This window comes from Neolamprologus brichardi, chromosome 2, assembly GCF_056152115.1.
Source record: "Neolamprologus brichardi isolate AB-2024 chromosome 2, ASM5615211v1, whole genome shotgun sequence".
NCBI classification, from domain to species: domain Eukaryota; kingdom Metazoa; phylum Chordata; class Actinopteri; order Cichliformes; family Cichlidae; genus Neolamprologus; species Neolamprologus brichardi.
Window position 1 is genome coordinate 32,535,857 of NC_142105.1, and position 24,692 is coordinate 32,560,548.

At 41.4% G+C, this 24,692-nt stretch overlaps 3 protein-coding genes and 1 non-coding gene across 5 annotated transcripts in view; 3 read left to right on the forward strand and 1 right to left on the reverse strand.

Annotated features, from left to right (window-relative positions):
* Positions 1-2,328: 2,328 nt before the first annotated feature.
* nkrf (NFKB repressing factor) lies at positions 2,329-12,218 on the forward strand. The gene is made up of 3 exons (XM_006803215.2): positions 2,329-2,706; positions 3,943-4,067; positions 9,229-12,218. Exons 2-3 carry the CDS (start codon positions 3,977-3,979, stop codon positions 11,481-11,483), a joined length of 2,346 nt encoding a protein of 781 aa, XP_006803278.2. The 5' UTR covers positions 2,329-2,706; positions 3,943-3,976; the 3' UTR covers positions 11,484-12,218.
* Positions 12,219-12,278: 60 nt separating this feature from the next.
* ube2a (ubiquitin-conjugating enzyme E2A (RAD6 homolog)) lies at positions 12,279-16,172 on the reverse strand. The gene is made up of 6 exons (XM_087851666.1): positions 15,824-16,172; positions 14,573-14,653; positions 14,446-14,471; positions 13,569-13,658; positions 13,383-13,471; positions 12,279-13,279 (listed from the first exon to the last, which is right to left on the reverse strand). Exons 1-6 carry the CDS (start codon positions 15,865-15,867, stop codon positions 13,151-13,153), a joined length of 459 nt encoding a protein of 152 aa, XP_087707792.1. The 5' UTR covers positions 15,868-16,172; the 3' UTR covers positions 12,279-13,150.
* Positions 16,173-16,679: 507 nt separating this feature from the next.
* trnae-uuc (transfer RNA glutamic acid (anticodon UUC)) lies at positions 16,680-16,751 on the forward strand. Its single transcript has one exon. It is a non-coding gene; the product is annotated as a tRNA-Glu (tRNA).
* Positions 16,752-16,938: 187 nt separating this feature from the next.
* The window catches only part of elf1 (E74-like ETS transcription factor 1), a 42,492-nt gene continuing 34,738 nt past the window's right edge, over positions 16,939-24,692 (forward strand). The window contains exon 1 of one of the 2 annotated variants that reach the window (XM_006803217.2): positions 16,939-17,506. The gene's annotated coding sequence lies outside the window, so the exon portion shown is untranslated. The other variant, XM_006803218.3, reaches the window with a different exon arrangement.

Below are 24,692 nucleotides of genomic sequence, written 5' to 3' on the forward strand. Positions count from 1 at the left end.
AGCCTGGTTGTCCCTGCTGAGGCACAATGTCCCCTCTAATGGGACTTGAAACAGCTCTCTGGTTCACATCCTCCTGATCTGGAGCCACCTCTTCCTCCAGCAGCAGCTTGATATGTAGTTGCAGTCAGGGCCCAGATGCTGTAGCATCTAATGATAGACTGGTAAATGGTTCGCTCTTGTCCTTTGTCTTCTTCTGTAGGGCTCTGAGGAGATTGTCAGCATGACCTTGCACAGGGCTGTTGTGGCCTCCATGTGTGCCTTGTGATGTCTGCTGAAGTCTAGATGCTTCTAGAAGTTTATATTTTGTTCCCCAGTCATGACTCCTGGCTTCTTTAATATGAGCTTCTGATCACAGTCAAAAGATTAATAGGGGCTGTACATTGGTGCTTGTCACTTAAACTGTGGGCATTTAAGGGACATATTGGGTGTAGCTGTCGGGTGTAGTTTACTGAGGTAGAAAACTCTGCTGTGGAGGCGATCGTGCTTTCTGATGAGTCAGCTTGTGGATATGAAACCTCCGGTGGCAGGCTGTGGTTGATAATGAATCACTGGAAGAGTCTGCAGCACTGTGCGCTCCTCGTCATCGCTGTTAAATGGTGGGGGTGGAGGTGGAGTAGGTGTAGCCATTGAAGGGCCACAGTCAGGGTCATGGTCCATTCTAATACACCGAGGCTCTAACGAGAGATACAGACGAGAACTTTTTCTGTCAAAGCTTCTCATACTTCCACATATTTAATGCTTTCGGGTGATTTTGAACATGTTTTTTCTCTTGTATTCTATCTCTTGAATTTCTGTCCTTGCAGAAATCCAGAATGTTTTATCCAAACACAAAAAGCCCTGATCACTCTATCTTTACATAAACCACATTTGGAGACAATCCAAGTCTTGATTGGTGTTTTTCTTTATCAGACTTGTTTCCCACGCTCACAAATGTCCAGTTTTGTCTATCTGACGTGCCTGATCTCTACTCTAGAGGCAATCATCACCACAAATCCAAAGTGTTTTTCACCATAATTTGATGAACAGTCAATTCAGCAAGGAGGACCCGGTCTTCAATTACTCTCTCCTTGAAAAATATTCCCAGTGTTCCTGGAACACAGCATTTACTCATCCCTGAAATCACCTTTTGACCAGATGTGAACACAGAGAAACAATTGTTTTCCTGTTTCGTCCCCCTAAATTCTAACAGTTTATTTCAGATCTCTCGCTATTTGAGGACAACGTGCTCCATTCCTAGAAATCCCCATGGAGAGGGTCTGGGGTCCAAATAATCAGGCTACTCATCTCTCAAATACATGAGGTTAGAGGCTGTAAGCCTTCTTGCGAGATCAGTAAAAGCCAAGAGATCCCACTTCTGACACCAACCAAGCTCATTCTGCAAATCTGAAAGACATTGAGACACAACCAGGTTGTCCTAAGTTGCATTTACCTTTGCAAAGGGATCAAACAACAGTAACAAGAAAAACAACAACAAAACATCGCAGCAGTCTGCATGACCTTTGACAAAAACAAACGGTAAGCAACACTGTGTATTAAAAAGTAAATTGTACATCAACATAGTGATCAAAATTTGAACCAAAGATTTCAAATTTAGACTCATAAATCCCTGCTCGAGGTTTTCAGACCAGCTCTTGTGTCATTTCCCTGTTTCACTTAGCAGACCGATCATCTGATGCATTAAATCATTACTTATTATTAATCTCTGTCTTCCTCCCGACTCCCGACCAGCCGTGGGAGATAACTGTCTGTCCCTGAGCCTGGTTCTGTGGGAGGTTTCTTCCTGTTAAAAGGATGTTTTTCCTTCCCAGTGTTGCCATGTGCTTGCTCATAGAAGGTCATTTGAGGCTGGGGTTTTTCTATTACAATATAAAGCACCTTAAGGCGATACATTAAATTAAATTGGAAGTCTCTCAGTTCCTGCATGACTTTCAGATACTATTGATTATTCATTATTTTCTTTCCCAAAGACCTTCCACTTGTTATTTGTCTTATACTAATTGTCCACTTTCCAGCCAAGTTTTCAGCTAATAAGTCTTTGGGAATCACCCTGTTTCTGCAAAAATACTAGTATAGGTATGTCATAATTTGACACTTCTGTAGATTAAACTAAATAAATGTAAACAAATCAAATGTTTTCTTCAGCCTGGTGAACTATTGCTTTTGAACACCATAAAAAATCCAAGAAAGTCCGGATCACTGGAAGCAAAATACAAAGAAACGAGAGGAGGCTCAAGACTGTAGCAAAGCACTGCAAACACAAACCACGAGAGCCTGTTTTGTACGCTACATGTGCTCTCTAATAATCAAACGCAATGCATTCTGGGGCAGTGCGGTGACAGACGCCATGATTTTGCTGTAGCTGGACCAGAAAATGGATGCTTCCTGCTAGCTGAATGGCTAGCTGTAGCTGCAAGCTGTTTTTTTGTAACATTTTCAACTACAATTTTTCAGGAAAGAGTTCGTAAGGGAAACACACCTACCAGACGGTTTCTTCTTAGGTCTGTTTTGACCCTTTAACTGTTATCAAAGAGTGTGATCAAGCTTTTGATGCGGGGCTGGGTTAGCTGGAAGCTACAGAATCAGTTAGCAGGCTAATGCTAGCACGATAATAATAATTGCCGGTTGATCGTAAGAATAAATGCGCTTTTTCCAGCTCAGTTAAAAGACAGGCGTACATGTAGATGGGATCAAAGGCTACACCTTAAGGTAAGAGCACTACACTGATATCTAACGAGAAACTTAAATGTTGATAAATGTGTTTAGCTTGTTCAACGTGTTTGCTTGTGAGGGATGGACCCTGCATAGGATGGAAGCTGTCGGTGTACTGCGTCACTATGTCGAGGCGACTGTGATGGCATGAAATCCAGCTGTTTTCTCACACTTTAACATCCATAATAGGCTTAAAATATAAATTACGGCATTTTAACATTTTGCCCATTCACCGATTTTGTATTTTAGACTCTACAGACCGTTTTCTCTGCTAACCGCATGGAGTGTGAATGAACGCGTTACCTCCAGCTATTTGTGTCAGTGGAGCTACAGAAAGCATGTGATAGGGCGCGAGGAGAGAAGCTGTGGTACTGTGAGAGAAAGTCAGGAGTGACAGAGAAGTGTGTGAGAATGATGCAGGACATGTATGAGGACAGTGAGACAGGGATCTTCTCTAAACCCCTTCTTGTTACAGTGATCGTGAGAAGGTTAACAGATGTGTCTGGATAAGGTGTTCACAGATGACATTGTTATCTTTAGGGACCGGGTGGAGGAAAGTTTGGGGATGTGGAGGTATGGACTGATGAGAAGTGAAAGTCAGCAGAAGCATCACGTGTGTAAATGAGAAGAAGACAGTGAAGATACGGAGTAGAGGTTGTGAAAGCGAACAAGCTTTAATACTTAGGCCAAGAGTGCAGGCAGAATGGAGAGGGTAGAGATGAGTGGCAGAAGGATAGTAAGAAGAGTGAAAGGCAAGGCTTACAAGATGGTAGTGAGAGCTGCTGTGATGTATGCTTCAGGAACTGACAGGAAGACAGGATTTAGAGCTGGAGGTGGAAGTGCTGAAAATGCTAAGATTTTCACTAGGAGGGACCAGGATGCGCACGATTACAAATGAGTATATCAGAGGACAGCTTGGGTTGAGCGATTTGGAGGCAGCATTAGAGAGGCAAGTCTGGGATGGCTTGAAAATGAGCAGAGGTGAGATCGTGGATATATTGGATACAGGATGTTAAATGTGGGGCTGCCAGGCAGGAGGATAAGAGAAAGGAGAAGGACATGTAGGAGGTTGTTGTGACGGAGGAGGATGGCAGGTGTAGTGTGATGAAGGTAGATGATCCACTGTGGTGACCCCTTAATGCAGCAAGAAAAAGATGACCTCTGGTTATTTATGCTGAAACTGTAACACATACATTTGCCTAATCTGTCTGAAATCCTTGGCCCCATTAACAGGTATGGCCTGGATTTGACTTGGACGGTGCTGGTTATGGCAGAAGGGACGGACACTGGCGAGATGCCCTCCTTTGAGCCAAGTCCCAGTTCTGAAGCAAAAAAGAGACACATTTCTTCTGATGGCAGTGAGTGTTTATCTGGGTTGCTGTCATTTCCTGTTTCTGTTTTAACGTGCCAAAGTTACTCCGGGACATCAGCCATCAGCGGAACTTAAATTCCTAGTTTTCCCCAGGATGTGATCATCAGATACAGCAAGTTTTCTGTGTTTGATAGCAACATGATCTTAAAAACAGGAACAAAGACAGTGTCAAGTTTTGTTCATCAACGAGACCAAACCAAGCTGCTGTGATGCACAATCAAAACGTTTGATGAGAGAATAAAATAAATGTAATATTACTACTAATTTAAGATTTATTCTGTATCTTCCCATCATCCAACTCTAGCAAAATGGCCTCACTATGGACACGACAGCCTGTCAGTGCAAGTCTACTCAGTCCTTTATAATGGGGCTCTCATAGCTGTGCACCGGCCCCATGCAGATCAGAAGTTTTCAGTTTATATTTACCAGGGGAACCTGGTCTGTGCGCCATTCTTGTTTAGGCTATTATTGGGCCCTTTAGATCGCTGCATAGGAGACAAAAGAGCTGAAGTAAAATTTGTAGGTCGCACACATAATCCTTCACTCTGCATAGCCCAATACCCACTCAGGTGGACACAAATGTGGCATTGTGAATCCCACATAGGTCATCAGGATATGTTTCCAAGCACCACTCAGCACTGACAATAGTTAAGATAAGATAAGATAAAACTATATTAATCCCTCGGGTGGGTTCCTCTGGGAAATTCGGTTTCCAAAAGCACAGCACCGACAGAAGTTACAGAGCATGAGCAGAATATTATATATATCCACATATATAAATACAGAGACATATATAAATAAAATATACGAAGGGGATAAATGGAATAAAAATAAAAATACAAGTGAATTGCACATTTAAAGTATTGAGGTCTATTGCACCGTTGACTATTAACAAAAGTATTGCTATTGCACAAAATGTAATTGCACAGTGAAGTGAAGAGGCACTACAGCTTAGTTGTTCCCCCTCCTTTGTCCTCCTGTTTCCCCTCCAGAGAGGAGTTAAACAGTCTGATGGCGTGTGGGACAAAGGAGTTTTTAAGTCTGTTGGTTCTTGACTTTGGGAGAAGTTAATAATATATATATAATAATTAGTTTAGATATTTTCTTTATTTTCTTCATCTCATATGTCATTGTACTGAATTTGAGCAAACCTTAAGCTTGATGCAGACTACGTTTAACAGTTATCCACCTCATATCATAACTGACTAAGGTGCCTCTTCATATTAATATTATTTCATTATTAAAGCTATTATCTTTTTTTATATAACAGCAATAGTATATTACAATATTTTATTTATATTTTATTTTGCATCCACCAAGGGCTGCAGGTGATCTGCAGTTTCACCCTTTCCCAAGCTGGAGACATTTTCCTTTTCACACACTTTCCTTGGCTGAGCAATGACACAACCTTAATATACCTTATGCATCTCTCTATTTATTTAATATGTGTTTGTGTGAATCATGTATTTTCTTTCATTCTATTCATTCTGGGCATGATCTTCATCCCAACTATGTTTCATTGTTAAGGTCTAATTTAATTTAGCCTTTTGTTTATTTTACTTTTTTCCTTTTGTATTTAGGTTTTTTAATTTTTTTTTTTTTTTGCCTGTCCCGTTTGGTTCTTTTGCCATCAGAATTATTGTAATTCCTTTAGATAATAATATTTATGTGTATTCAGTCGGGTCTGTTTCCAGCCCTTTTTAAACTTCAGTCGGCTGATAACACAATCCGGTTTCTGTGATCTCTACTTTGATCTCTAATTTTCAGTTGTCCCTTCAGTTTTGATCGCCCATGCTTGGAAAAGTCTATACTCTTCCATTGTTTGTTAATGCTTTTACTTTTTATTTTCTGTCTCTCCCTTTCATCTGTCTGGGTGCTGGCAGCCAATCATTCTGTGTCTTACAGTCACGTGCAAATTGTCCCTCTTTTCCACACTCCCAGCATGTGGTGCTAAAGCCACTGTTTGGTGTGTGTCTGCCTCCACCTCTTGCTCGTCCACTATGCATTCCTCTCCCTTTCTTTTTGGATTAGTCCTGCTCTGGCTTGTTGTTTTTCTAAACATTTCTCATCAGGTGTTACTTTTGCTTGTTTATTCTCCATCTTCAAAGATTTTGCTGGGCCGTCACCGGCACGCTTGACTTCAGAGTGGTTTACTGATACGGCCTTCGACTTCACCCTAACAGTGAAGCTGTATCAGTTTTATGAGATGAAACTCAACCGTTCTCCTTTGTCACCAGTATGTGAGCCTCAGCAAAGAAAACAAAAATGGAAGTAGTTCAGCAGCTTATTGTGCTGTAAAATCAACTTACTTCAGACACACACACACATAGACATTTGCGTGCTAATTTGTCACGAAGTACTTCCGGCTACCTCTAAAACCAGTCTAAACTTAGTTCTTTTTGGCGAACTTAAACCTATTTTGTCACACGCGTTTCTTAAAACCACCTCGGCGGTTTTATACATCAAAATAGTGTTTCTCACCCTCAGACGTCTCACTGGTGGTTCGGATCGCCAGACTGAATCCCACCGCCGTGGACCAGACTATAAACACCGGCACGGACCCGAATTCACGTCCCATCTAAGAGGGCTGTGCACAGACTTCGGTGCTGGCTTCCCACGGCGTCAGGAATCAGTGCTGGATCCTGGAACAGAGTCACAGATAACAGATCTGTTCTCAACGTCTTCAGCTGAGAGTCAGAGAGCGGAGACACACACGCTGCAGGGCGGTCACAGAGCGCTCGCACCAGAGTGGGGGCTCTGTGATGTGCGCTCTGTTCTTGCACTTGTCTGTATTTATATACAAAAATAATACAACAGTGAATACGTCTATTCATAGATAGAGGAATGTTAGTGCGTATGTATGTGCGTATGCAGGTGTGTGTGTGATTCTGAAGGACGCGGCCCTTCTTCTTGTTAGGAAGCGCAGATAAGTGTCCAGCTCTCCTCCTCCTGGTAGGAGTGAAACTGCTTGTTCAGCTCTTATCGCTGTGGGAAAGAATTTCTAAAACAGAAACAAGTCTTGCAGTGGACAACAGTCTAAGTCATCAAAAGGTCATCCTGCAGTATTCTATCACATGTAAACTTGCATCATTAAAAGCTTATACTGACTACTGAGTACACTTTTCCATTGACATGCTCCAATGTCACTACAGTGGCAGCCTCAGTGGTTCAGCCAGCACTGACTTTTACAGACTAACAATAATGAATTGAATTAATAAGATCACTCTAATTTCATAATGATCCTGTATCCAATCATCGACATTGGAGTGCGCACACATCGAGAGTTCAGGAAAGTAGGAGCTGCTGTTATTAATTGTGTTTAATAGTAATAATAAGAAAATGTACACACAGTTGCATAGCTGCCAGCACTACTGTTTAGATAAATGCAAAGTTCAGCAGAGCACACAGCTTATGTGCTGATTAAATCTACCTCACCAGGCTCACAGGGAGTAGCAGAGGAAACCTGAGTCAGAGGTGTGTTTTAACGCTTCAGGTTTCAGCAACATTGCAGCTCTCTATTTTGAAAGTATAAAGACAGTTCTGTGTTGTTGTTGTTGTTGTTGTTTACAGACCAGGGATGCAATAGGTGTACGTCGTTATCCTGCAATGACACTATCTGTAAATAAGGTGCTAGTGTGTTTTTTTTTTTCTTCCTTTAATTTTTATCATTTAGTTTTGAAGATGCAGACACACATGTAGTCAGATCACACAGCACTATTTAGCATACATCTGACATGCATATGTAAAAATCCATTATGAAAAATGTTGCCATTTGTTTTAAATGACCAAATCATTTGGTTAAATCATTACTCAAAACTACAGTTAGTCTGAAAACCTAATGTGGCTCAGCTCTTCACACCATTAACATGTTGTGCACTAGCTCTTCATATGTTTATGAACCTGACAATAAATGCCACTAGGGATGCACCGATACCGATACCGGTATCGGTTAACTTTTACGAGTATGAGTACACACAAATTTTACAGTATCGGCCCCGATACCGGGTATCGGGGCCGATACTGTAAAATTTGTGTGTACTCATACTGGTAAAAGTTAACCGATACCATGAACCGATACTAACTTATTTCATTAATCAGAGGGTGGCTTGTAATTTCTGTTGTAGTTTTTTAGATTGGTCACTAGGGGGACATCCCGCGCTAAACAGGCACAGGGTTAGGCGAGTGAGACTGGCAGCTCCAGATAAAAAAGAGAAACTGGAGGCTGCTGTAGCTAGGCTAAACAAAATGTCAGCAGTGTGGAACAGCCAACTTTAACTCAGGTTTTGGAAAAGCGATGAAAAATGTCAAGAGAAAATCCACGGGCAGTTAAAATAACAGAGGCTCTGACTCATTTTATCGCTCTGGATGACCAGCCAATGCCGGTCGTGGAAAACATAGGATTGAACCGTCTTCTCAGCATACTCGAGCTACGATATGAAATTCCCAACCGCCCACACATCAGGGAGATAATGGTGCCAAAACTTTCTGAAGAGGTGTGTGCGCGATGTCAGTCCTTGGTTTAACGGCACAGTGGACTGATAATCCACGGGCAGATGAGGAGTTTGTTCGTCAATGCCAAATACTTTCGTTATTTTGTTTGTTTGTTTACATTATGGACACTCTGCAATAATTTAAAAGTTTATTTTATTCTCAAACCTAATTTGTATTTATTTTATTCCAAACAGAAGTGTTTATTTATTATTCTGAAAGCTCGAGACAGTGCCAATAGTTCAGTGATATTTTGTAAAATTACAATGTGGAGACTCTGCAATAATTTAACAGAAGTGCTTATTTTTCACTTGAAATTTTTTTGTGGTCATTTTTATTAAGATTTTATTTTTTATCGGCAGAGAATAAATAAAACCTGTCTTCCAATTCATTGCATTTGTGTGTGTGTGTATTTGTGTGTGTGTGTGTGGTAGAAGTATCGGTTTTTGTACTCTGTATCGGCAAGTACTCAGATCCAAGTATTGGTTTGAAAAAATTGGTATCATTGCATCCCTAAATGCCACTGTAATTAACAATAAAAATAAGTTAGCTCTCTGTTTTATAAAAGATGTCTTTATTATGTTTTTTTGTAAACATCTGTGATCATATGGGTCCCTTTTGTTTTTCCTTAATTGCTTCCTTGTGTCATTTTATTGCAGGAGAGGAGCCCATGAGAAAAATGCCTTTGACAAAATTTGGTTCCAGACCTCGATTTGAGCCGGTGCACTTCGTAAGCGGCGGGAGCAGCGGAGGAACCTACACTGATGAGAAGGAGAACGATAAGGAGCGCAGGAGGAGCGAGCTGTACAGTCCGAGGGACTCTGAACACTTTTCATACAACAGCAGCAGCAGAGCACAGGGATCCTCCTCAATGAGGCCCGCTTTTGACAGAGTGCCAACATACACATCTGACTCCTGGGGGTCCCACAGGGACCGAGAAAGAGACAGAGACATTTCTGCAGGTAGTGGGTTGGGTTATGGAAGTCGTGGGTCGTCGTCAAACTTCTTGGCAAAAACGCAGCAGGAGTACACGGCAAAATATGAAGCCCAAAACTTCCGGAGTTCAGACTCTTACTCTCAGCCGCCCAGGTACAACGGGTACGGGGGAGGGGGGCGATCGGGAGGCTGGGATTCGGGACGTCAGGGTTTGGGCTACAGCCATCAAGACAGGCCGTCATCGAGCAGGCTGTTCAGCAGAGTCTACAATAGCCCGGGGAGGAGCAGTCCTAATGTTTCTCAGTCGGGCTCTTCGTTGCAGCCTCTTCCAATATCTCAGCCAACATTAGATGAGAAGCAAAGGCTGATTGCCAATGTAGCATCTGCACTGGCTGTTGCTTTTAGGGACCCTATGTACATGACTGGAAGTGACTCACCAAACTATAATTTCATGTTGAGCCGTAGCATCCAGGCCTGCAAAACCAACCCCGAGTATATTTATGTGAGCCTGAAGGACATTCCTCAGGCTGATCTACCAAAGAACAAGAAAGTACCGACAGACGGCTACGCCTGTGAGCTGAGATGCCAGGGTGTGTATCTCGCTACTGGATACTCCGGAAGTAAAAACGGGGCAAGAGACAGAGCCTCCGAGCAGGCTGTAAAACTTTTCCTGAAGCCGGTCGAGGTTCGTGTCGTGCAGCGTAAATTCAGACACGCTGTAGTTAATGACATGGTCGTGTGCCAGCTACACAGCCCAACACCAGCATTTTTGCCTGCACTCCGCAACCCGGAAGATAAGCCGACGCCTAGCTCCAAGGGCCAGTACGAGCCTGACAAACGTAAGCACTGGACAGAGTTTGTGGTGTTGGACAATGCTCACGACGCTATCTGCATACTGAACAACTCTGCAGCTTTTAATCGCATGAAGATAGACTATAAATTTGATCTGCTACCCAACAGCACTACATGGCTGTGCAGCGTTTTCCTGCAGGACGAGCTGGTGGCACAGGCGATGGGCACCAAAAAGAGCTCTAAGCACGCAGCGGCGCAGGAGGCGGTCAGAAAACTTCGCCTGAACCAAGCGCAACGGCAGCAGCAGGAGCAGATGCAGCAGCAGCTGCAGCAGCAACGACAACCGCAGTCTCAGTACTCCAGAGGAAATATTCAGTCAGATTGTGGTGGACGATTCGGGCAACAAGGTGGCAAAAAGAAGCTGAGCGAGCTGGTCATCCTGGAAAACTCTGACAATGCGATCTGCATTATTAATGATACCGCTCAGTTTAATAAAGTGACTGCTGATTACAAGTTTACAGTTCTGCCCGATCATCGCTGGAAGTGTGAAGTTTACTTAGAAGGACAGTATGTCGCAGCAGGAATTGGGCCAAAGAAAATAGTGAAGCACATTGCAGCGATGGAGGCTTTAGCCACACTGAGACAGACGCAGGCTGTGGTCAAATCCAACTTAAGAAAGGAGGGTCACAGCGACGCCATATCACGTTCTCAGATCATGGGTCGCTCAGGCGAAGAGGCCACGAGGCAGGAGATAAAGGAAGACAACATTGGAAACCAGCTGCTCCGGAAGATGGGCTGGAAAGGAGGCGGTCTGGGCCGCGACGGGGATGGAATTGCGGAGCCGATCAGAGTGAAGGAACAGTTCTCGAGAGAGGGTTTGGGTATGGACACGGATAAAACCGCAAATCAGCTCAGCAAGCGCGACATCGAGGACATCATTCGGAACTACGCCAGTTCAGAGCGCCAGGACGATCTGCGCTTCTCCACCGACCTCACCAATGACGAACGCAAACAGATCCACCAGATATCCCAGAAATACGGGCTGCGAAGCAAGTCGTACGGACAGGGATGGCAACGCTTCCTCGTCGTCAGCCGCAAAGTACACAAAGACCAGCTCATTGGTCAACTTCTACAGGAAGGACAGGTGGGCCGATACGAGCTTGTGAAACCTCAGGCCTCACACTAAATTGCATGATAGGAAAAATCGTATATATTTTTTTTTAAAGGACGCATTCATCGTCTTGGACTTGAAGGCAAACTGCACTCAAGCGTACCTGCTGTGTTTGTACTATGTTGCAAATTTCCAGCACATGTTAATAAACGAGAATCTTTCAGGTATCTGGTGGTTTCAGCATTCCTTTGCCATGAACTATATTTTCGCTCTAACAGGGGCTGTAGGATGGATTTTGTCTTTTTGTCTCTCCTGCTTTTCCACATGAGCTTGTGGTCAGTGCATTGTGGTAACATATCCTAATGACGCTCCAGTTAATGCAATTCTTTCCAGTTTAAAAAAAACCAACAAATTTAGGCTTTTGTCACCTTTTGTTTTGTTCTGTGACTATTTAAGAAACCTGGCAGAATATGCAGCTTTTCTCACTGCTTGTTTGTGAACATTGGTAGACAGTTAACTCATCAAAGACAAGGATTATAGCGGCATTAACATCAAACTGTAGCTAGGTGCTCATACCAGTCCCACTGTAGTGATAAGGCATCTGTATTCAGCAATACCTGCAATGTTGTTTGCTATTTCAGAACATGGAGATCATTTTACAAGAGCTGCATCCATGAGCAGAAAATCTTCACATTGTAAGCTGTGATCTTTGTTAATGTCAGATGTGTTGGTTTATGTGAGTACAGTCAACGTGTCTGCTTGTTTTCACAGCTGTAATGACTGAATAAATTAAAACTGAGAATCATCAAAGAGGCTGAAATTAATTCAAATATTTTGTTCTTCTGGGTTAAGAAATAAGTAGCAAACAAATGGTGTATATTTATTTTTATTTACAAGAAAATGTACAGTTTGTTACATGGGTTACCGGTGCAAAGGTTTATAATCTGAAAATGGACACCATCCTGTTTAAAACAGTGTAATCAGCTTTTTATGGCAGCTGATTTCCAAGATTGTAAAATAGCATAGAAATGTTTACACAGCTTTAAAAAGTCAGCATTATGAAACCAAGTTAAGTGCTTGGACAGGGTACTAAATATCCTTTCTCTGTATTGAAGAGGGACATTTGTGTTTAGATTTTTTTTTCCTTTTAAATCAAAGGCATGGCTTTACAAGAAAAGCTGAGAGAGAAAATGACCCCCAAAAGGCATCTGCTGAGTTAGAGGGATAGATGTCTATGCCGGGTTAATTTTCGATCCCTCTTAAAGGCTTTTGATAGGCAGAGACAAAACCAAGAAGAGTGAGCCCCAAAACACCCAAGAACAGCTTTGCTTTTTGTAAATATGAGCTGCCAGTATCTACACAGCAAACCACACAGCAAGCACATCTAAGTATCTGTCGCCCGATCATCCGACCACATTACTTCATGTATGAATAAATGGGTAGAAAAGTGACAGCTGAGAGAAGAGAGAAAAAAAAAATGTTGGGGCATGTAGCAAGTAACCCGGATATAACAAGGTACATTAACTTTTACCAAACATACGCTATTGCCCAACGACAGCATTCAGCAGGAGTGAATGCCACAACACAACGGCATACAAACTTTGCAACAGTTAGGGGGACAAATATACCAAAGGATTTTTTAAGATGTGTCATTTCATTTTGGTGAGATCGGTCAATTTTCTTGATCAGTGTTTTCTTGTTACTGGGCTGGACACTGTTCATACTCCCAACGACAACGGGGGTCAACAGTCACGCCAACTCTGTTCAACAATAGCGGAAACCCTTTTCTCGTACTCCCGTTTGTTTTCCTGGTAGAGCTGGGCTGCTTGGCTGTTGGCAGGACTGTTTGGGTTTGGCTCATCCAGTAAAGACTTTAAATACACAACAGAGAATGCCTGTGGGTTAGGTTTCTAATAACATTTTATGGCATAAGAGTCAGAGCTGCGTACTCATTACTGTAAGGCGGCAGGATACCTGTATTGAAGTTAAGATTGAAGACACATCGTAGGTTGGACTCCAACGATTCTGAAGAATATCTAAGCATATGCTGCCGTCTGCATACACTGCAAAAGAGCATTGGAGACCACACAATGTTAAAACTTTAGGGCGTGATTATTTTAACATCAATAAATATCTCAAACTCAGTATGTTGGTAGATACCATTTGGATGAAACATTTTGGAGACAAATCTCACTGTCGGAGGTTTATTTGGATATTCCTCTGTGAATTCAATGGTAAGTTTGAAGGTTCCTGAGAGAAAGAGAGAAGGAACGGCACAATGTGAATTAAAATACATAACAAAACAGAATTGTTTGAATATAGAGTACCATGTATATTGATGGATGATCTGATATCGTCGTGTTGGTGTTGTTCCCAGATCATCATGAAAATGTTGTTCCAGGTTCAACATTGCAAGTGACCAATCACATTATTGTGACGTTATTCTTTTGCGCACCAACCCATTCGTGCATTTATGAAATTCCAGTGTTGCAAGGACAATATCAATTCTGCTTAGCGTTTATTAAAGGGTCAGGGTCCGTTGATCGGCAGACAGAGGCGGTTTCTCGCAGCTTAAGTACAGTTTTTTGTTTTACGCCGGTTTTTCCCGAAGTCGCAAAAGTATGACATCACAACATTCTGATTGGTCACTTGCAATGTTGATCCTGGAACAACCTTTAGTATGATGATCTGGGAACAACACCAACACGAGGATATCAGATCGTGCTATATTGATGGTGATTGATGGTGTCTTCTCTGCCTTCTTTTATTCTTGTTATTAATGTTTTTCAAATATTAAAAGTTTAAGATTAATAAATACATTAAATTTAATCAATGCATAATGATAAGCAGTTGTTGCTTTCTGGCCAAAAACAAAACAAATCTTCCACTAAAATATACTCAAAACTGTACCAATCGATATGATCCAACTACAAAAGCTCTATGCTTAACAGTCATCATGGTTTATTGCTGAGTTAATGTCAGGTCAGCGCTGGGGAGATGCATTATGTGGATGCAAAGGGCTTTACGGACATCTTACCATCTTCAAAAGGTGTTCCCTCAGGTCTACAAAAGAGGAAACAGTAAAGGGGATAAATCACCTGCAAAAATGCACTTTTCAAAACAGCCACAAAATGTCTGATATAGCTTTTATTAGAGCAACTTACCCAAAAATGACAGCATTCCATACCATGATATTGTTTTCTGATGGGGCTCCACTAACTCCAGCTGGAGGGTCCTCTTGCAGCCTGACAGATAAAATGGACACACAGTTATATCACAGATAAAGAAAATGACTGAAACAGTCAGTTGTCAAAGTCTTTACTATTATTACCTCTTAGGCTGGTCATTAGGGCAGACGAGCTAAGTATTTAAAACTGAAAATGAACCTCCTAATGTATTAATCCTAAAAGGACTCTGACACTACATATTTACCAATAACATACACTTAGTGCTTGGCAATTATATATATATATATTATTCCACTATTTTCCGTTTCATTGTGTTTCTTCTTTTGTGTAGCTTTACCTTAATGAGATATTTTACAGAGCTACTCGGCTTTATTTAAGCCATGTTTTTATGATGATGTTTAATGTTTCTGCCTGCTGTAAGACAGAAACTTAAAACTTTTCAAAGTAATGTTTTGAGGCAAAAAACAAAAAGAGTCCTTTCAAAAACACATCTGAAGGGCCATTACAACCACTACCTGTCTGATTTAACCAGTTCAAGTTCATCCTATTATTCACGCTCTTGAAGTATGCTGAAATACTATAAATATCGTGTTACAGTGGCCCAGAAGAGATTAGATTTTGGACCTTGTGACCACCAGTACTGTGTGGTTGGACCATACTGTGCAGGTTTTTAGTGGCTGCATAGCAGATGGTTTCTGATCTTCGGGTTCAGGTAGCCCTCTGTCAAGGCCCAGGGATAGAAGGTCTCCCAGATCAGTGTGTATATGAACAGTCTATCTAAACGTTTCACCTGGATTTGAAGGGCCACCTGGCTACCTTCTTTGACTACAAGTTAGAAGCGCATCCAACTGAAATCATATTGAAATATTGCTGTTTACAGTTTAGGCTAAATGTCGATGATCATCTCAGTTAGTACTACGACACCTAAAATAAGCCGGGACTCTTAAGCTGCACTACCTGAACGTTACTACTCCCGGATGTCTTGCTAACACCGGTGTCAGCGCCCCGGCGTAATTATCTTTACAGATCAGTAGCTTACCAGTCAAACATTCGTTAGTACTACCCGAATCTTCACCCACTTATGATCATCTCGTGTTTTTAAGACCCTGAATTTTATTGTTGTTTAATAGCGGTGTTGTAGTTTTGATTGCCGTTTGGGCTAACGCTAACAAGCTAGCGGCAGGAGGCTAACCTTAGCTACTTCTCTGTTGTTTTCCTTTCGCTTACCGTTTAAAATCTCTCATTAAACGTCGTCTTGCTGGAGTTGACATCTTGATTAAATGGAAACCCAAATCGTTAACAAATACCTAAGCGCGTCAAACGTGATGAAATGCGTGTTCTTTTTTTAAATCGGTGTATTATTTTAACTCTTAGCTGGCTAAGCTAAACGATTTGCGGCTAGTTTGTCAAATATTTGGCTGCCCCTCTCCAGTATAACGACTGTACCAAATACCCAAAAGGGAGACCTCACGCCGCTTGCGTTGAAATTAGTAAACTGTACAATCACATAAAGCCAAATTAAAAAGTGGATACAGAATAAAACTTTTGGATGTTCCTGTACTTGTACGAATATGTTGAAGCTCGTTTTTACTATCGCTAGAGCGCTTTTATGTAGGTTGGTGGAACCCGTCTCTACACTTGAACTATCCCAGCAAAAATTACGTCATATGTTTGCACCCACATTAGTTGATTAGGACGCGCTAACGCCTCATAAATGGGCCTATCTTCTGTTTGTCGTCCTGTTCAGTACTGACTTTATTAATTTACTCATCTATTCGATTCATACCCAGTTAGCTCTGTTACTTTAGGTGTAACCCGTGCCTAAGACATTGAGATTTAATGTACAATACTTACCAAACACCACTAGATGGTGCCTAGTTCCCAAGTGTTGTATATAATACGCTACAGCAACCCAAAGCAGGATAGCTTTAAACATATGTAAATGATAAATAAACATAAACGTGTAATGTATAAGGCGAAACCATAAAAGATTGTAAGGTCAGATAATAATAGCTAACAATCACGATTTAACCAATCTAGAAACCAGTCAAAAAGCAATGTTGCCTCTCGGCGAACATGACTTTCCCATATGGTCTAGCGGTTAGGATTCCTGGTTTTCACCCAGGCGGCCCGGGTTCGACTCCCGGTATGGGAACTACTGTTTTTGTCTCAAATTCTAGTAATTAGGCTTTTAACGATGATTTGACATTGGTAGTAATATAAGCAATACATAAAACCATTCAGTAATTTTTTGCTATTTGATACGTCTGGCACAGCATGCGGTCAATATTTCCAGGGAATCGACCCCGCCCGTCAGGGAGTTTTCGTCAGTTGCTCTCATCTCACAAGGGCTTGGACATTCCCGGAAGATGCCTGTTCCCACTTTATATCTCCATGACGCCTGTCGTAATATTAACAGAGTACAGGGGAACAAAATCTGCTCAAACTAAACCCCAAGTTTCGCGTGTAACACCGTCATTTTCTCTTTTCTCAACTTAATTTTTAAGTACATTGTGTCTGAAGCTGTGGGTTGTCTGTAAAAATCGCACCTGCGACTTCGTAACGGTATAAGTAAAATTAATTCACTTTTAACGTGTAAATAACTTGAAAAAAATCCAACTTTGCTGCGCATGACACACGTAAATGACACTTTTCCATGACGTGTATAAAACGTATGAACCATTTTTGCCGTTTTTTTAAAACTAAGAAACTTTTTTAAAAACGCCTTTTAGCTCTTAAACCTCTTCCGTCTGCTTCGGACTCGCGTACTACTACCACGCTTTGGGAAAACTTTGGTGCCGGGCCAGCTATTTCCCAGGAAAATGTGACTGTTAGGAATTCCCCACGCATCAGCCCCCGCCGGAGAAAACCTCGACCTTGTGTCAGCAAGCACACGAAAGCAGCGGGAGGGTAAGCTGACCGGTGACTGTGTGATGATGTAGCTGTAGCACCGTAAAGTCTCCAACTCGCTCCAGGGATGTTTTTCTAACGTCGCCGCTTTTTAAAAAATAAGAGAACAGCTTCTTACTGGCTATACAAAGCCGGGGAATATAATGTACTGATAACTTCTGCTGGGGTAAGTACATCTGGGATTTAAAAGGCATGTTTTACAGTAATTGCTTGTTTTTTTTGTGACTAACAGCGTGGGTGTTAACGTTGAGATCGCCTTAATGTACATTTTTCTTTTTATGGATACAGGAAATAATGTGTTTTGTCACCACATGTAAGCATTTATATACTAAATGCCTTTAAATGCACTCTAAAGAAACACGACTGAACTGATATGAGGTACTAGAAGCTGGCACACGACCTGCAGGGCTTTGCTCTGCCTTGCTTTACTACTCCATAGATTTCTGTGACTCCCCTTTGTGTCAGTCAGCTGGCTGTGACTACATGGTGTGATGGTGTGTGTCTGTATGAGTGTGTGAAAAAATGTTCAGATCAGCTATAACAGAAGAGTACCAGGGCACTTTTTCTGTCTCCACTTTTGTTTTACTAGATGAGAGTTTTCATTTTGTCCTCCATTATGAAAATATAGCCTTGACCCCAGGTCAGCTGCACTAACTGTAGGCCTAGAAAGTGTGGAAATTGAGAGTCTGTGCATAACTAGCCAGTTAGAGCAATATTCAAATTGGCATATCTTCTATCTCTGACTGCAATTAAGTGAGATTACAGATGAAATGACTGCTCATTTGAATAATTTTCTAAGCATGAATGTCATTTTTCATGTCTGCAGTCATGGTGAGCTGGTTGTCTTTTCTTGGCCTTTCTGTTACATTAGATCAGAGCTGTTTAAATGTGTAATTTCAACTTCAGCTACGAAATTATGTACAATTTTCATAATTTCCTGAAATGTTCTTGAATAAAATACAAATATATGCTATGAGAAAGTATGTTGTACTGAAACACCCTGAGGTTTCCTCACAGGGGTCTCTCTGTCTCTGCAGGATAAATGAATGTTTACTGATTTACACAAATATAGATCCGGCATGCTTGACAGAAGTGTTGATCAGCCCTATTCTGTAGTGAGTCTAAATGTTTGCCAGATGTTTACATTTTTGCTCTGAGATGCTTGTATCATGGGAGCGACAAACACCGTCTGATTGGCCGGCCCTTCGGAGCAGGAGGCCGTGACGCAGAGGGAAGAGGTGGGGGGATTTAAGAGCTTTTAGTCTGACGGCCCCACTAGAGACGGGAGCAGCTGGACCCACCAGTCGTTCACCCACCCCTCTCCCCTTTAGACTTCCCATGGTGGGAACACTGGCAGAGAGGCTTGTGGATAATTGGAAACTTCAATCCACTGAAAGCAATTATCCAGAACAAGACTTTCCAAATATACTCCAGTGTGGAGTCTTGTTTGTTTCAAACATGTGCTCCTTGTTTTAGGAACATCTTGCTACGCTGCTGCCCACACTTTGCCCCTTTACTCCCTGCTTTTCATTGCTTTAATGTTGCAAGGCTTCATCTGTGTGGACTTGAGCACTCTGCGGATAGAGTACTGTGTGGTTTAGGCTAAAGCAGTTCCTGTTAGCCTTCTTATCTTGTGACAGTGATGTCACCATCAGCAGCCTGAGCAGCTGAGGAGTCTGAAGATGACCGAGGACAACAATGGAGAGTCCTTGTGTTTCTTTAAGTGTTGAAGGGCTCCTCAGACATCAGATATGTCTCCTTGCCCAAGATGTACCCGCCTGGCTTAATGGGCTTCTGGATATTGATTTAACTACACAAAAATAAGAACTGAGCTCTTATCCCATTTAGAAAGCAGCACTCCAGTTTCATAATAAGCTTTCAGAGCAGCCTTGCTGCAGAGAGGGAATATAGTAGCTTTTTTTTGGTTGCAAGTCGGTGTATGTGGTAATCTTTGAAAACAAGTCGAACTTCTTACAAATCTCAGAGATGTTTGAGTATCAAGAGCTAATATGAAGTTCTGTTATCTGGTGCTTTCGTGCCCACACATGCAATTTCAACCTCAATAACTGCGTAATGACTCACAATTTCTCATGGCCACCAAATCTGCTCAATGATCCTTGCTGGTAGGTGTAAATTAATGCCTTAGAAATAACCACAAGATGGCAATGTTCATATGCTAAACAAACAATCATATGGGAAGGCTGAAACCTCAAATGACTTGCATAAATGCAGGAACTGACTTGTGAAAAGAGAAACAAAACTGTTAAACTTCCCTTTTTTTTCCACATGTAGAAAAATACCCACGTCTGTCTGTTTTCTGTTAAAGGCTTGCAGGGGAACTGCTGATTGCAAAGTTCCTTAATTGTATGCTACTGTTGAACCAGCCCAAGCTGTTGACACCTGAGTATCACCTTGTCAGACACGTTTGATTGCTAGGCAGCAGGAGCAGCAATGAACCACTGCCATTGGACATGACGTCAGAGAGAAAGGAGAGACAGGGGAAATTCCACCTGTAACCTCGTTCTGCTCTTATGCTGCTTGCCTCACAAGCATGTGACTCGGCTAGTCATTAGACCTTGGTTTCTTCATGGATCTGCATATTTTCTTATGACGTAAAGCATTGATAATGACTAGAACTATATTTAGCATGTAAAGGAGGACAACTAGATTGTGTAATACAAGTATCTAGCTGTACTACTTGGAAGTTAGGATGGGTTAGTTTTGTGAATTCGGCCATTCAGCATCATCGTATAACCTATACCTATGCTTAGCTTATTTGTTAATTATAAAAATGCACATTGGGGAACTACCAAATCCTTTGTGTTTCAGCCAAAACAATACTGTGCACATGTGGCCAACATCAGTAGCAGACAGGTGAATGTAACCACATAGCTGAAGAGATAGATAGACTCACTTGTTACTTTATGAAGTACATCCGTTTAACTGTTTGTTAACACAAAATATCCAATCAGCCAGTCACATGGCAGAAACTCAGGTTTGTATTTACATGCATTTAGGCATGCAAGATGATCTGCAGCTGAAGTTGAAGCCGAGCATCAGAATGGGGAAGAAAAGTGATTTAGTGACTTTGAATGTGGCGTGGTTGTTAGTGTTAGATGGGATAGGATGGTCTAGAAGTTCTCTAGGTGACAATGCTTTGTTCTTGTCAGAGGTCAGGGGAGAACGGTCAGTTGGACTGATAGGAAGGCAACAGTAACTCAGAAAATGTCTTGTTATAACTACGTATTTGCAAAAAGCAAGCCCAAATTGGAAAATAGAAGATTGGAAAAGTGTTGTCTGGACTGATCAATCTCAATTTCTGATGTAACATTGAGATGGTAGGGTTGCAACATGAACGCATCCTGCCTTGGGGGTACTGGTCAAATTGTATGGAGGATATTTTCTTAGCACACTCTGGGCTACTTAGCCTGCCTGAATATTGTTGCTGAGCGTGTCCGTCCCTCTATGACTACAGTGTACCCATTTTCTTATGCGACTAAAGGATAGCACACTGTGGCACGAAGCTCAGATTATCCCAAACTAGTTTCTTGAACATGACAATGAATTCAGTGTGCTCAAATGGCCTCTGCAGTCACCAGATCTCAATCTAATAGAGCACCTTCTGATACAAGAGATTCACATCCTGGATTACAGTAACTGTGTGATGCTATCATGTCAACGTGGAACAAACTCTCTGAGAAATGTTTCCAGCACCTTGTTGGATGTATGCCATGAAGAATTAAGGCAGCTCTGAAGGCAAAAGGTGATCGAACTCTAAACAGAGTACGAGCAAGTGCCAGGTCAAAATATTTCTACTCCAAGTTGGCAATAAATCTCCAAATTAGCTTTATTTTTGTTTTCTATCTAAGTCTGTGCTAATAATAACACAGTAACAACTCTAATGAACTGGGCTAAATGTGCCCCCATAAAGGTTGTTATCATTGACTGTGTTAGTAGGCAAACAAGGCTTATAAAGCAGCGGTCCCCAACCCCCGAGTCGTTTGGTACCAGGCCGCAAGAGTTGAGGCTCAGGTGTGAAATGTATAGTTTTCAGGGTTTTTATCAGTTCTCAGCGTTATTTTGTTATCGTTTTTATCGTTAACTCGGTTTTCCTGGGTCTTTTCACGTGTGTTATGAATAAATCTTCTTTTTTCGGTACCGGTACTAGTTTTATTTTGCTGTATTTATCCGCGACACCTTAAAGGCCGGTCCGTGAAAATATTGTCGGGCATAAACCGGTCCGTGGCACAAAAAAGGTTGGAGACCGCTGTTATAAAGCATTTATACAGACTATCTGAAATTATGGGAGGGGAGAGTTATTTGGGTTTATTGGCTTTACTCTGAGGAAAGCTTTGAATCTGGGTGCATCATAAAACCTATATGATTAATTTGTTTGTTATTAAAAATCATTGAAAAATCATATATATTTGTGTGTTGGTGTTAATGATTATTGCCTTTTAAAGGGGTTTGGTGCCATAAGACAAAACTACTTCTTCTGTTCATTTCTAGTCCAAACTAACAGCCTATTTGCACTTTATATTGATCGGGTAGCAAAATTGATCCTCTAATCTGAACCCTAGCAGGAAATTAAATAAGTATATTTCATTACTGTTCCTTTTAAGTAAAAAAATCAAGAGAATAGAATGAATTTATATGCAGCTGGCAAAACTAAAAACCTTCAGACGCTAAGAAAAATAACATAATTTAATATTTGGCCAGAGCACACAATCCAGTCTCAGTGTATGACTTTGTCTGCGGGGAAAACTGCTGTAGCTTGTTGGCTCTGGCAGCATGTTGACTTCATGAGATTAGTTAACCATATTACTTATATTTTTTATGGTGCCAACTGAGGTCCTTGCAGACCCACGGTGTAGCATGTTGTATCACTGATGTATGTGTAATGACATTAAGGAGTGGCTTAGTTTGTAATGTTCTAGCTTTGACCACACGAAGTCGTTCCTCACAAAAATAGAAACTGGCTTTGTCTGCAACTTTGGCATATAATGCTATTTCATCCTATCATTTTCCATGTCTCTTAGAGCTAATGAGGTACTGTAGTAGCAAGTGCTTCACAGAGGCTTTTCATGAGTCAGCTTAGCCAGTGCTGCTTGGATTTAGCTTTGCTCAGAGAGGCCAAATGATCTCCCCTCATTCAACTTTTATTAAATGTAACACACACAAGGAGAGGCACAGCTGACAGAACTTACAGGGTTCTCTGACGGTTCATTACATCCACTGAAACGCAATTGTCTGCCTTCGCCATCCGTGCATTTGGGGTTTGGTTTTGTTCTTCTGGGTTAATTTCAGAGTGACAGTGGCAGTTCTCAGCCTTGCTGAATTATTTAACTGCATGCGGCCTATAGGCATTACAATCAAGGCCCTGAGTGGTGGTGCAATATGTTCTAAAGCTCTCATAGTATTTTATTAATAAGCTTCAGATGATGAGCTAGGGCTCTGGGGTTAAAAATGACTTTGTATTTGCCTGTATCGGGGCGAACATGCGCTTAACTTTGAATTAGCTGGTGTGACACAGGTGGACTTCTCAAAACCGTATTGTTTTTCATCATAACTTGCTTGTGTGAGAATCAGCCTATGTGGTTATAAATCCTTCCTGCAAATATCTAACTGCATGAAGCTGAAATAGCCCGTGTAACCGAGGTGTGATGTGAGTGATCTCTGTATTTAATTTTTAATAAGCTGCAGTCTGTGTGTGTGGCTTGAGCAGCAGTGAACCTAATGCTACTACTCCATCCACTCCCTGTTTATAAAAACGTACATTATATTGTACAATAAAGTAAAATATTTATACCACCCCTGCCTTGTTTGCTAGCATACCCAGAAGATAAATCTAAAACTGTTGATAACTCAACCTATCTCTTGTGAAGCAATTTTACAACACTCCCTGTATGCTAAAGTTAGCATTTAGGAAACAAGCTTTTTGCTTCAGTTTACAGCTGTAGTTAGTGTCTTATGGACATTTCAAGTCTGTTACTGTATGCACTCCTCCTGGTTAGCCTAACTGAGCCTAATAGATGTGAAAATGTACCAAAAATGTGAAAAAAATAGACTCTGAGGCTTCAGTTTGCACTTGTCCATATACATATGATGTCATCCGGTTATCCCCGTACAACAGCTATTGTGTAACAGTAACAGCCTGATTGATGTCTTGCGCAATACATTCCACAGTTCCCACTGTGATCTAATGTTTCCATTTTGATAAGAGGTGGCGTCACATGCAGCCTGCTCTGATTCACGCTGTGGCAAGATGCTAATGACGTGGCTGGATAACAGACTGTATATTAAAGATGGACGTAGCCACTGTGACGTCTGCCACTGGTTAGCAGTGTTGGTCAAGTTACTTGAAAAAAGTAATCAGTAACTAATTACTGATTACTTCCCCCCAAAAGTAATCCCATTACTTACTGATTACTTATTTTCAAAAGTAATTAATTACTTAGTTACTTAGTTACTTTTTAAAAACACGATTTACAACCTGAATAGGTGATAAAGTGATAGATCTTTCAGCTCAATTCTACTTTTTCTACATAATCCATCATACAAAATGTAATCAAATGGAAAAGTCTCTTTTTAAAACTTGTTTTATTAGTTTTAATCTTTTAACTTTATGCATCAAGCAAAAATTTAATTATCTGCAACATTCTCTGACTGGAAGAAATTTGTTTAACATTTAACCCTATTTTCTGCACATTCCAGCACATAAAATATTTTTTGTGTGTTTACACTCAGTCTTTCAAATAGATGCAAGTAAAACACAGCAGAAAATAAATAAAGTCAAAGACTAGCGGTCCTGTTGCTCTATTTTCACCTGTAAAGCAGGAGTGGGGTAGGCGGAGGGTTACCCTGGTGCAGGTGTGCCGCGGTCAGTGGAAGAATCCGCGAGTTTCTCTGTGAGTTTCCCATTACGTCGTAGCTACTCGGTGCTTGCTCGGAAGTTTAGGGGTTTTCTTCGCTGTAAAAAGAAGTTTTCTTCCCACGCACAACGGACACTAATGTTTTTGTCACTTTTTATGGAATCAAACTCAAAGTAAGGTCAGTACTTCCACGCTTTAAACGCTGCACGCTCATACTCTCCCGCACTCGATATATGATCCATTGTTGATCTGCACACAGCTGTTGTCACGAACGTCGCACTCGCTTACGTCACTGTCATGAGACATTCTCGCAA

Excerpts from the sequence above, each read along its gene's own strand:
- nkrf (XM_006803215.2), top strand. The coding sequence starts at position 3,977 with ATGGCAGAAGGGACGGACACTGGCGAGATGCCCTCCTTTGAGCCAAGT. Across the intron at positions 4,068-9,228 it reads ACACATTTCTTCTGATGGCA|GAGAGGAGCCCATGAGAAAA; the intron begins GTGAGTGTTTAT and ends ATTTTATTGCAG.
- ube2a (XM_087851666.1), bottom strand. The coding sequence starts at position 15,867 with ATGTCAACTCCAGCAAGACGACGTTTAATGAGAGATTTTAAACG. Across the intron at positions 14,472-14,572 it reads TGGAATGCTGTCATTTTTGG|ACCTGAGGGAACACCTTTTG; the intron begins GTAAGTTGCTCT and ends CCTCTTTTGTAG. Across the intron at positions 13,659-14,445 it reads GGGAACACCTTTTGAAGATG|GAACCTTCAAACTTACCATT; the intron begins GTAAGATGTCCG and ends TCTTTCTCTCAG.